The sequence below is a fragment of the Lobosporangium transversale genome (genome assembly GCF_002105155.1).
Source record: "Lobosporangium transversale strain NRRL 3116 chromosome Unknown BCR41scaffold_2, whole genome shotgun sequence".
In the NCBI taxonomy this organism is placed as follows: Eukaryota; Fungi; Mortierellomycota; class Mortierellomycetes; order Mortierellales; family Mortierellaceae; genus Lobosporangium; species Lobosporangium transversale.
This window is the reverse complement of record NW_019028980.1, coordinates 1,180,157-1,191,632: the sequence shown is the minus strand read 5'-3', so window position 1 is coordinate 1,191,632 and position 11,476 is coordinate 1,180,157. Positions and strand designations below refer to the sequence as shown.

Genomic DNA, 11,476 nt, shown 5'->3' with positions numbered 1-11,476 from the left:
TTGAAATTTAGGGATCCTTTGACAAACATCTGTTGTGACATGAATATTCAAAGACCACTTGGAGTCCACAACTCCCAACTGATCCGGGCCTATATTTCCATTGATCCAAGACTTGGCAAGTTTTTGTATATACTCAAACACTTTGCTCGATGTCATGGTATCTTGGATGGTGCCTCGGGCTATCTCCCTTCTTATGCTTATATTCTGATGGCCATTGTCTTTTTCCAAGAGCAAAATGATGCCATCTTGCCACGTTTACAGAGCAAGTCATGTCAGCCGCGCAAATACGACCAAAAGGGCCGACGTCGCAAGGCTCTTCCAACGTTTGGGAAATATCAAGCTGCAAACACCGCCAATGGGGTTTGTCCACCAGTCCATGTCGTTGAGGACAGTCAGACTTTTGATTGCTCGTTCGATACCCGAGAATATGTGTATGAATCATACGGACTGCACAACAAGAAAACAGTCTCTCAGTTACTTTTTGAGTTCTTTGAATACTTTACGCGCAAGTTCGATTACCGGACCATGGAGGTCTCGGCTGCCGATGGGAAATTCCAAGAACGACGCTCATTAGGTCGCCATAAGTCTCAGGGCCATACACCATTCATTATAGGATCCTCTAGTACCAAGTCTGTGTATGATCTCAAACGAAAAGCATGGCTCAGTCCATCAGAGTCAGCGTATTTTCAAGATCTTGACGCCAATGACGGCAAGCCTTCTGGAGCTGTACCTGTACCTGGTATCTCCTCTTTTGGCACATATTTGGTTGCAGATAACCATAATAGGGTCACTACAACAGTCAGCATCAATGACTTCAATGGTCGTTTACATCCACCAGAGCATTTTGGCACTGAGCCTTTCTTGTGCGTGACGGACCCATTCTTGACCAGGCGCAATGTTGCAGGCGCTTGTCGAGGCGATCGCTTGGCAAGAGTCTGGAGGTGCTTTGACTATGCCTACAAATGTATGGGTCTTGGTCAATTTGTAGAGATGTTTGAACCATTTGAACCATTTAAAGGCACCAAAACACCTTCTGCTCGATCTGTCCGTACTGGTATTAGCTGATAGCACTAAAGGAACCTCAGTTCAGTCATGCATTGCATTAAATCAATTGAATAAACAAGCCAAGAGCTCCCTTGAAATAGATCTGATTGTCATTGATGTTCATCTATCGGATGAACATGTGCAGAATAACATATCTGTCTTTGCTTTTGTTAATGAGCTACGGCTGTATTAATAGAAAAAAAGTGCAGAATTGCAGTTGAAACGGTACAATAGATATTGAGATGTATCCACACAAGCTTACATTGGTATAATCCATACTAACCTGACTTACACCAGTAATGCATCATGGAGCATACTTCATTCCATCGAAGTTTCCTCTGTTTTATACGCAACAGATCATAGTGTTAGAGCATCCTTGGGGCTTGCTGTGTCATCGATCCCCTTCCTATCTGTCATCAGTACGGGTCCAGTATACTGGAATGACTGTTTCCTGGGCTGAGTGATCGGATCCTGACTGTGTGTCTTCCTCATGGTTCCTTGATAGCCTTCTATGAAAGTTGGGTAGTCTCTCTTATGCCTAAATGCTTTCTTCTCAGTTGATTATATTCGCATCTCTACTGCATTCCATCCCAAACTGCAGCCAGTACTTCAAGCCTCCTTTACAACTTTGATGTCATGCTTTTGGTATCTTGGAGTCTTCTTCTTGGCTTCAAAGAAAAGAGAAAAAAAGGTCCTCACAGTATCGTCACCATCGCTCCATAACTTCAATAAAGTCTTGTCTGCAGAGGCGATAAATCTTACCTATTTCTCTATCTTGCGTTATAACCTCTGGACTTGAAATCTTGGGTTCTCTCTCTAAAACACGACGACAACAACATCTATTAAAACACCAAGAGAGAAAAACAAAAGATATAAGCTTATGCCACTGATATCCTTAAGTAATCCTAGGAACAAGGCATCGATCATCGTTGCATTACTACTTTTAGAGCTTGTATTAATTCTCTGGTTTCGAGAGACTCTACCTGTAAGTGAAGGGACTAAGAGGCGCGCTTCGGTCCTCCGACCAAGATCCAGTCATGACTGGCTCAATGTTCAGGAGGACCTCGATTATCGACAGCAACAACAGCCTTTGCAGTACGACCACCAAAATGATCGTGTTGGCAGTGAGTCATATGATAGCTCTGTAGGGCTACAAAAAACGAAATATCGGCACCAGCATATGGAAAAGGACACTATCACTACCATCAATCTGCGGGCACGAAGGAAGCATGAGCCAAAGGAAGAGAACAAGGCCCCACATCATCATCATCACCACCAAAGCCACCGTCATCACCGCCAACAGAACCCTATAATTCAAATACTCTCTGCTATGAGAAAGAAATACTCAGTAGTGAATGGATTTTCAGTCAAAAAGACTGAGCCTGCCACATTAGCACCCAGGGCAACTAGCAAGAGCAGCAGTAGCGGCGGTGATAAGAATAGCAGCCGTAGTAATAGCAGCAGTGGTAATAACCCCAACATAAACAATGACAATTACGACAGTAGTAGCAATGAACAGGATAAAAAAAAGTCGATACCTGTCGAAACGAATCCTACAAAGAAACAAAAAGGACAACAGCAGCAGCGACATCGAAATATTGCACGAGAAAAGAACGAGCGAGGAGGATTCAAATCGACTGAGGAGCGTAAACTAGCACAACTGATCCCAGTCCTGGATGAGGATGGGATCATTATCGAAGACCATTTTATATCACCCAGAGATACTGATGGAGATGGTATTCCAGATTCATATGTGCTGTTACGTCCAGCTCCATCCTCAGAGTATATGGCAGACATTGGCCTCTTTGATGATGATATTGCACCTCCAATCCCTGCAGTCCCATCTTTAGCCACTATAACAGCGCCAGCAGCAACCACAACTACAACAGGCACAAATTCGGAGGCAAGCATCATGGGAACTATTTCTGTAGCTGAAGCGAACAGCCTTGCATCTGCCACAGCTTTCGTTCCTCTTTAAGGCCCCACTGCCAGTCCCTATGCCTTTCGTCAAACCTTCAGAAGTTGGTATATCCAGTTTGACTTCATTGTGATGCCTTTGTATTTAAAAAAAATGGATAAATAAATTGCTTTGCCCAACCTTAAAAAAACAAAAAAAATGTTGGCTCCCTTTATCCCTATTGGATTTGGAAGGTGCAATTATATTTTGGTTAAGGGGCAAAGGAATATTTCTTTTTGCCAAAATGGAGTCCGACTTGAAAGAGGCTGATTTTCTTTTACGCGACAAAAGCAAGCAAACAAGACTCAGAGAAGCAGATCAACCCAATCACGGACACAAAGGAGAACAATGGCAAACTGGGTGAATCATACCTCGGTCAACATGCAGCATCCTCAATCATCAGGCCGTCATTCGAGTGTAGGCTCTGACATGGGTTCCATGGCACCAGTCACAGTACCTGGTGCTGTTTTACCTGGTGTATCGGGTGTTCCTGGTGTTCCTGGTGTTCCTAGTGTTCCTGGTGTTCCTGGTGTTCCTGGTGTTCCTGGTGTTCCTGGTGTTCCTGGTGTTCCTGGTGTTCCTGGTGTTCCTGGTGTTCCTGGTGTTCCTGGCATTCCTGGTGTATCTGGTGTTCCTGGTGTATCTGGTGTACCTGGTATAGTCGGCGTACCAGGCATGGCGGGTGTACCTGTTAGTGCTGGTGCTACTGCTATGGGACCTCAGTACCCTACACGTTCTAGTCGCAGCGCCACAGTACAACAGCAACAGCAGCTATTACTACAACAACAGATGCAGCAGCAACAACAACAACAACAACAACAACAACATATGCAGATGCAGATGCAAATGCAATTACAGATGGCACAGCAGCAACACCAACAAATGCAACTTCAACAACATCAACAACAACAGATGCAGATGCAGATGCAACGACAGATGCAAAACCAGTTACATCAGCAACAACCTATGCAGCAACCAATGCAACAATCTATGCAATCACCCATGCAGCAACCGATGCAGCAACCGATGCAACAACCAATCCAACAGCCTATGCAACAATCGATACAGCAACCAATGCAACAATCAATGCAGCAGCAGATACAACAACCAATGCAGCAACCCATGCAGCAACCCATGCAGCAACCCATGCAGCAACCAATGCAACAACCTGTGCCACAACCGATCCAGCAGCCGATCCAGCAGTCAACCCAACAGCCAACTCAACAGTCAAATCAGCAGCCGATGCAGCAACCTATGCAACAACCTATGCAGCAACCTATGCAGCAACCTATGCAGCGTCCATCTCATGGTCAGCAGCTACAATATCAGTCTCAGAGGCCATATCCCATGCACCAGCAGCAGCCGCAACCACAGCAACCACAGCAACAGGCTCACCCAGGACATGGACAACAGATGCATCCTCAACAACATCAGCAGGTGCAGCAGCAACAGCCGCAACCACCACGGCAGCAGCAACAGAGGCAGCAGCAGTCGCAACTTCATCACCACCAACAGCAACAACATCCATATACCCAGCAACAAAGTCAGTTCCGAGTGGCACCTGTTCCACCTCGTCAAAATGGCGGAATGTCGCAGCAGCCACATCCACATGCACAAAGTCAATTTCAGCAACAACATCGATCAGGAGGAAGTGCAGCAGCAGCAGCAGCAGCAGCTAGTTCGCTTTCAGCCATGCCTAATGTCCAGGGAACATATAGTACATATGCATCTCGGATACGCGATACAGCGAATGCATTAGTTTTGCCACCGGCATTGGGACGAAGAGCCAAACGTGCAGCTGTAGCTTCTATGATGGAGTCCGATGAGGACGATTGGGATTTTGAGGAAGGGGGATCCTCACGGAGCACACCCAGTAATCGGATCCAGAGACAGCTGGAAAAGGAGAGAATCGAAAAGGAGAAGAAGGCATGGGTCAAACGACCCCGGAAGACACGCCATGTCTATCAGTAAGTTAATTGGTTTTATTAATCTATTATTATAATTACTATTATTTATTTTTATAAACCAAGAGAAATCTTTTGAATGCTTATTCTTCTATCCCTTCTCTCCCTTTTACTTGTTTGTTATTTTGTTATATCATTATTATTATATCTAGCACGCAGCAAGCTCTTGAAACCAGTGCAGATCAGGACGCAATTCTGGTGCCAATCCGCTTGGACATTGATACAGATGAGATTCGGTTACGAGATTCATTCACCTGGAACGTGAACGAGCAATTATTGACCCCAGAACAATTTGCAGAAATCCTATGCGATGACTTGGACTTGAACATGAATAAATTTGTACCTGAAATTGCGCAAGCTATACGGAATCAAGTCGCGGAATTTGAGCCCGTCGCAGAAGTTCAAGTTCCTAACGAGGGTGCTCGTGTTGTCATTCATGTAAGCGAGCAAATATATATATATATATATATATATATATATATTTCGATCAATAGCGTCTTTTTCTATAAGTTATCTCTGTATCATTACATACTATATCTTTTTTTTTTTATTTTTATTTTTATTTTTTTAAAAACTTTTTAACGTCTTATATTTATTTTATGGATATTATTAGCTTGATCTGCATGTTGGAGGGATCAACTTACGAGATCGGTTTGAATGGGATGTAGGCTCGGATCTGACGCCAGAGGAATTCGCAAAACAATTAACTGCAGACTTGGGACTCGGTGGGGAATTTGTATCCATTATTGCACATGAGATTCATGAACAACTCTATCGTTTCAAACAAGATCGACTCTTGGATCGAGGTGGAATCTTTGAATCCGAACCGTTGTTCTCGGGATTTCGATCTTTGGATGATGCAGAGAGTTGGACCCCGGCACTCGAAGCTTTAACTACAGAGGAACTTGAAAAGATTTTGGAAACCAACGATCGTAGTATCCGGTACGTTCACTTTAATTATCACAGAATGCGTTATTGATATAAGAAAAGAAAAAAAAAAAAATGGCTGGTTCGTATCTCTGGCAAGATGGCTTATATTGATTACTTGCACATACATATATTCCCTAGGCTTAAACGTCGTGAAAACTCTCGGTATCAGGGAGGGAATCGTCGCCGCGCAGGTGGCGGCGGTGGCGGTAGCGGATTTGGTGGTGTTGGTAGTGGTATTGGATTAATATCATATGTTGGTGGTAGCAGAGGAGGCTATGGCTCATACTCATCGCCAGCAAATCGTCGTGGACGTCCCAACAAGGGTGCATTTGTGAATATGGAGCCTTATGAGGGCTGGCAATGTCAACATTGTGGATTAGGCGCAGCCTCGACTGTCATGCTGCGATCTGGCCCTGCAGGTGAAAAGACGCTTTGTAATACTTGTGGTCTCCATTGGATCGTGCACGAAAAATTGCCGGAGGAACGAAAGGATCTGTTTGTTTTCAAGTCAGAGTCAAAGGCTGAGAACCCTATAACAGTAGCATCATCAACTCCAACAACAACCCCTCCAACACCAACTCCAACCGCAACAGTTCCCACAGACACAGGAGTAGAAATTATGGCATCTTGAGTGGACTAAATAAATAACTTTGATCCTGTTCTGTGTATTACATGTATAGTACATACCATGTCGATTTTTTTTTTTTTTTTTGTATTGTTTTATTTTATTTATTTATTTATTTATTTATTACTTTTTATGAATATTCCGCAAGTACATCTACTTCTTTTGAGTGTTGACTCTAATCTTAATGTTGCCATGGTCAGAATTGAGGTTCAGATGTGGGGATGAAGTCTGAGGCTCCTGACCACTTTCGGAGATCCACCCGTTCATCTTAGACCCGTTCTTGGATTCATAGCCGATCCTATCTTTGTTGCTTTCATTGTTGAGTTGTTCAATCGATGTTCGACCAAAGGACGAGGATATGGAGAAGCGGCCTAAGAATCGACGTATCAAGTTCAGGTCAATATGGCCATTGACAGTGCTAATGTCTACCGTTAGCTTTTTTGTACCTGGTGTAGGTATGGCTGGTGGGGTAGTTGGATCCGAGTCGATAGCAAGGTTTACCTCACCATTGACGACCTTTGCGACGAGACTTCCAGAAGTTTTCAGATCTCCAGAGATATGTCCATTCGTGGTCACTGCGTAAAAATTGTCAAGAACCTCAATGCCCTCTAAACGGATATCACCATTTGTGAGCTCTAGCATGATTTCTTTAAAGCTTGGCGTCGGAGCCGTCGAAATTATTGATCCTGAAGAGGAGCTATTGTAAAAGCTACCTTCACCTGCAAGAGGGACGACACGAGAGTAGGGATCCATCTTCATGATAAATTTACCGCTTATACCTCTCAATGCCAACTTTCCAGTGCCCTGATAAGCGCGTGGATAGGCGATCTCGATATCTGCACGGGCACAGTTGCCATGAATGATACGCTTTTTAACTTCCTCGTTCTTAGAGTCCCTAATGCCGACTCTCACATATCCAGTCTCTCGTCTTCCACCATGAACAATAGTCGACTGCAGCTGATTCAAGAATTCGGTTGAAGAGGCACGCAGCACAATTTGCACACGGATATCCTTATCTCTTGTTGAACTGGATTCTTTCACAAGCACATTACCAACCTGTTCATCAATTAGTAAATAAAAAAATAATAATAATGGAAAAAAAAAAAAAAAAAAAAAAAAGTAAGACGATGTGATGATATGCCTGTTTTCCAGAGACTTTACGAAGCAAGGCAGAAGTGAAGCTGAAACTTACAATGTCATCAATTGCCTCAACCCTGAGTGCAAAATCAGGAGTAGCAGTAAAGAGTTGGACATCAGTTAGCGACTCCTCTTTCACCAAGCATGTATCATCCAGATTGACATTATTAAGACTAGCCATGAATATCAATAGCAAGATAATCAAACAGCGCCAGGAACAACAGCTGCACATATTTTTCCTTCGTCTCCTCCCTATAAACAAATGATACACACAGATGAAAAAACAGTTTGTATTCTTCTTTTTTTTTGTCCTCACAATAGTGCGAGGTACAAATGTTTTTTTTTTTTTTTTTTTTTTTTTTTTTTTTTTTTTGGTTTCTTTGCTTGTTTTGGAAATCAAAATTTCTTGGCAAACCTCCAAAACAATCGACTTACTTGCTGGACTGTCGTTGGAAGCACTGATGTTACTGTTGGGATAAGGGTTATTATAAGTCGCGCCATAATTGGCAGGTTCGATAGTACCACCAAGAGATTGATTAAGTAAAGGTTGCCGATACTGCGGTTGCTGATGGCCAGCTTCTATTTCATCATACGGGAGGTTGCTCCGTGGAGGATCAGGCGTAGGAGTGAATTGTTGTGGGTGTCGACCGACAGATGTAGGGCCTGGAGGTGCAGAAGGTACGGTGGGTGAAATGAGTGCTGGCGGTCCTGGGAATGGATCTTTTGAATACATGGGTGGAGCATCCGTTGGGACTTTTCGATCGCCAGACCAAGCCAAAAAAATCAGTCTACAGTTTAAGCATACAAAGGATTTTGACAGGAAAATGACAGGCACATACTCTGATAGGGCACTTGGGGCGCTATGGGCGATGGTTGATGAACATTGCTATCTGGAATAGAGGCTGTGAAAGCATAGGGTGATTGACTCCCAAAAGTTTGTTGTTCGTCTGATGGCGTCTCCCAGTCGACATGCGACGACGAGTTCTTTTTATCTTTACTCATAGCTAGAATGGTTTCCCTTCCTTCTTCTTAGGGAGGAAATAAATTAAAAAAAATAAAAATGAAAAAAATAAAAAATAAAAATAAGTTGATTTACAGATTCAAAGATGGTGTGAGACGAAAAGCAGTGAAGGAAGGAAAGAAGGAAAGAAGGAAAGAAGGAAAGAAGGAAAGAAGGAAAGAAGGAAAGAAGGAAAGGAAAGAAGGAAGAAGGAAAGAGGAACAGGTAAATAATACATAATCGATTTTGATGGTTGCACACACAAAGCAATTCCTTCACATTACGTGTCAAAAATGTGTAGAATAGTCGAAATTCTATGGTGGGCAAGGAAACAAAAAAAGTAGAAACCTGAACAAAAAGTTATTTCGACTTTCCTTAATAGTATCCCTGTAACAGCTGTGGATTGCATCGAGAAGATTACATAAAGTATTTTTTTTTTTTTTTTCACCTTCCAGAAGATTAATGCTCACGAGAGACAGATCGAAAAAAGATAACATGTATAAACTGTACACTCTAAATTATAATTTATTATAGTTATATAGACTTTTTTTTTTTTTTTTTTTTTTATGGAGAGACAAGGACGCTGGTGCTCTTGAAAGGACCGCCCATCACGCGAACAGTTGAGCTATCCATCTGGTGAACGACCTTGCCTTTGCAGCTCTTGTCCTTATAGAACTTGATATTGACATTAGGATCGGACAAGTGGCGAACAGAAGAAACGGCTGGCAACTTGAGGTTGTGGCATCCATAGTTGGACACAGTCTGGACCTTGCCCTTCAGGTTGTTCTTGGAGTAGACAGCAAAGGACGGAACCCGGGGTTTACCAGTGGGGGCAGCCTCAGCAACAGGGACAAGGCAGACAAAGAAAAGAGCAATGAGTGCTAAGCTGAAGAAACTGAGAGTGGAGAAGCGAGACATGTCTGATATGATCTGAATGAGTGAAGGATGAAGAGTATCGGAGTAGAGTAAAGAAGAGAAGGAGGTAAAGGATGTGAGGACGAAAGAGGATGAGAGGATGAGAGAACAAAGGCCTTTTATATTAAAGTGTTTTAAAGTTTGATTACCCTGGTCGGCTAATTTATAAAGTTTGTCCTCCTGGACAAAAAAAAAGAGATGCAGGGACAAAATAAGGCAATTCCCAATTCGTTTCATCTTTTTTCACCCCTGCCACTGCTTTCACCCGCACCCACACACGCATCACATTCATTCTACAGTACAAACGTTCTAACTTCTTATGGGATTAGTCTACGAGGTCGTAGTCCACACGGTGATTCGTTAAGATGAAAAAAAAAAAATTTTGTCTCCGATCAAGTTCAACAAGAACGAAAGCTAAAGGCATTCCTGCAGATGTCATTGAGTAGAAGGAACTGATCCGATGCCACCGCGGGTAAAAACGAAAAGGCATTTAGAATAAGCTGTAACAAGAGGCAAAGAGCATGAATAAGAAGCAAGCTCAACAGGCACTAAAGACACACATGCCTTACCTGCGGTAAATGACACCCTATTGATTGGCAATGTGAGCGCTACGAACGACAATGATGGTCTCTTTATTCCAGTAATCATGCTAATAACTCCAAGCCTCAAAGCTATTCTTGTTGCGGGTATCTCTCTGTATTTGGTTTTTGTCATCGAAGTAGGGCTGATATCCAAACACCTGTCCTTCCGTGTATATAAAGATCCTCATTCTTTTTCACCCGTCACCTTCTTTTTCTGCCTTCTATCTCCACCAAAATATAAAGTCAATACCTCAAGCGAAAAGCCAAGGAAACTATGAATTTGATACTGCAAGGTACTTGAGCTCGTGAAGCCACCAAGAGTCTCAGTATTCCTTAATCAGCTGCATCTAATCTTGTTTTCACAAATAAGAAGAATATGGTAGAAAATAAAGAGACGCTTCCCGAAACAGCAATTAAGCCTAGTGTCCAAGCCGACAAGCTGTTTCCACAACATTTTTGCCTAAATACAACTCGATAGAAGCTACATTCGCTGCGTGTATATCATGGCCTGAACCTGGTGATATCCCGATGATTGATGCACATTCTAGATGTGCAACCCTATATTAAGGCAGCTATAGTATTAAACATGCCCAATAAACTTTAGAGAACTTTGGAAGAGAATATTATTGATATATGACTAGTCAAATTCTGCCATGGTCTCATTAAGAGCTTGCCAAGGTGGCCCAAGCAATTGCCCAGGGGGTTTTTTTTATGCTAACAAAAATTTTCATTGCGAGTCATGCCATGTTGAAGTTCTCGCTCAAGCACACATATATGCCATACACGAACTCTGAAAGTGACAACCATGGTCAGTAAAGCTGATGAAACATCGTTTAAGCCCAATGGCATCCATATTATTATAAATCAGGTCGCTCTTACTCTTAATCTTTTCACTTGGTAGTTGCCTCATAAACGAAGGCGTTATAAGAGAAGAAAAGGAAAGCGTATGACACGTCTCCTTATGTCATACATGTCATCCTTTTATTTGTTATTTGTCCTATGCGCTCTGTTGAGTTTTTTGATTTTTGACTTTCACCCAACAACAACAACACATTATCACGCCACTTCGAAACAACTTTTCCATTGCTTGATAGAATCATGACAAGAATAACTCCATTTGCCCTTGTCCGAAGCCTCATTCCTCGTCAAACATTTTTGCGATCCAGCATTGAGGTAAAAAAAAATAAAAAAAAATAAAATAAAATTAATGATTGAATAAAAAATAATGCATGTATTAAAATGTCGATGTATTCGCCATTTTAAGGAGCATTCAAGCACAAGTATTTTGTGTGCAAAAAAAACAAGATATATAATATATAAATA

General features: G+C 42.3%; 4 protein-coding genes across 4 annotated transcripts; 2 read left to right on the top strand and 2 right to left on the bottom strand.

Moving 5' to 3' along the window:
* Positions 1-2,374: 2,374 nt before the first annotated feature.
* BCR41DRAFT_367047 (hypothetical protein) lies at positions 2,375-3,022 on the top strand (the record flags this gene model as incomplete). Its single annotated transcript, XM_022026265.1, has 1 exon — positions 2,375-3,022. The coding sequence occupies one exon, from the start codon at positions 2,375-2,377 to the stop codon at positions 3,020-3,022; it is 648 nt and encodes a 215-aa protein (XP_021886096.1).
* Positions 3,023-3,349: 327 nt separating this feature from the next.
* BCR41DRAFT_383233 (hypothetical protein) lies at positions 3,350-6,555 on the top strand (the record flags this gene model as incomplete). The annotated part of the gene is made up of 6 exons (XM_022027439.1): positions 3,350-3,734; positions 4,070-4,310; positions 4,621-4,968; positions 5,118-5,403; positions 5,579-5,907; positions 6,034-6,555. The coding sequence occupies 6 exons, from the start codon at positions 3,350-3,352 to the stop codon at positions 6,524-6,526; spliced, it is 2,082 nt and encodes a 693-aa protein (XP_021886095.1). The 3' UTR covers positions 6,527-6,555.
* Positions 6,556-6,673: 118 nt separating this feature from the next.
* On the bottom strand, positions 6,674-8,659 carry BCR41DRAFT_391885 (hypothetical protein; the record flags this gene model as incomplete). The annotated part of the gene is made up of 4 exons (XM_022028396.1): positions 6,674-7,576; positions 7,713-7,789; positions 8,093-8,410; positions 8,497-8,659. The coding sequence occupies 4 exons, from the start codon at positions 8,657-8,659 to the stop codon at positions 6,674-6,676; spliced, it is 1,461 nt and encodes a 486-aa protein (XP_021886094.1).
* Positions 8,660-8,943: 284 nt separating this feature from the next.
* On the bottom strand, positions 8,944-9,905 carry BCR41DRAFT_73472 (hypothetical protein). Its single transcript, XM_022031001.1, has 3 exons — positions 9,722-9,905; positions 9,106-9,587; positions 8,944-8,971 (listed from the first exon to the last, which is right to left on the bottom strand). Exon 2 carries the CDS (start codon positions 9,573-9,575, stop codon positions 9,222-9,224), a length of 354 nt encoding a protein of 117 aa, XP_021886093.1. The 5' UTR covers positions 9,576-9,587; positions 9,722-9,905; the 3' UTR covers positions 8,944-8,971; positions 9,106-9,221.
* Positions 9,906-11,476: the final 1,571 nt, after the last annotated feature.

Coding starts and splice junctions, on each gene's coding strand:
- BCR41DRAFT_73472 (XM_022031001.1), bottom strand. CDS start 9,575: ATGTCTCGCTTCTCCACTCTCAGTTTCTTCAGCTTAGCACTCATTGCT.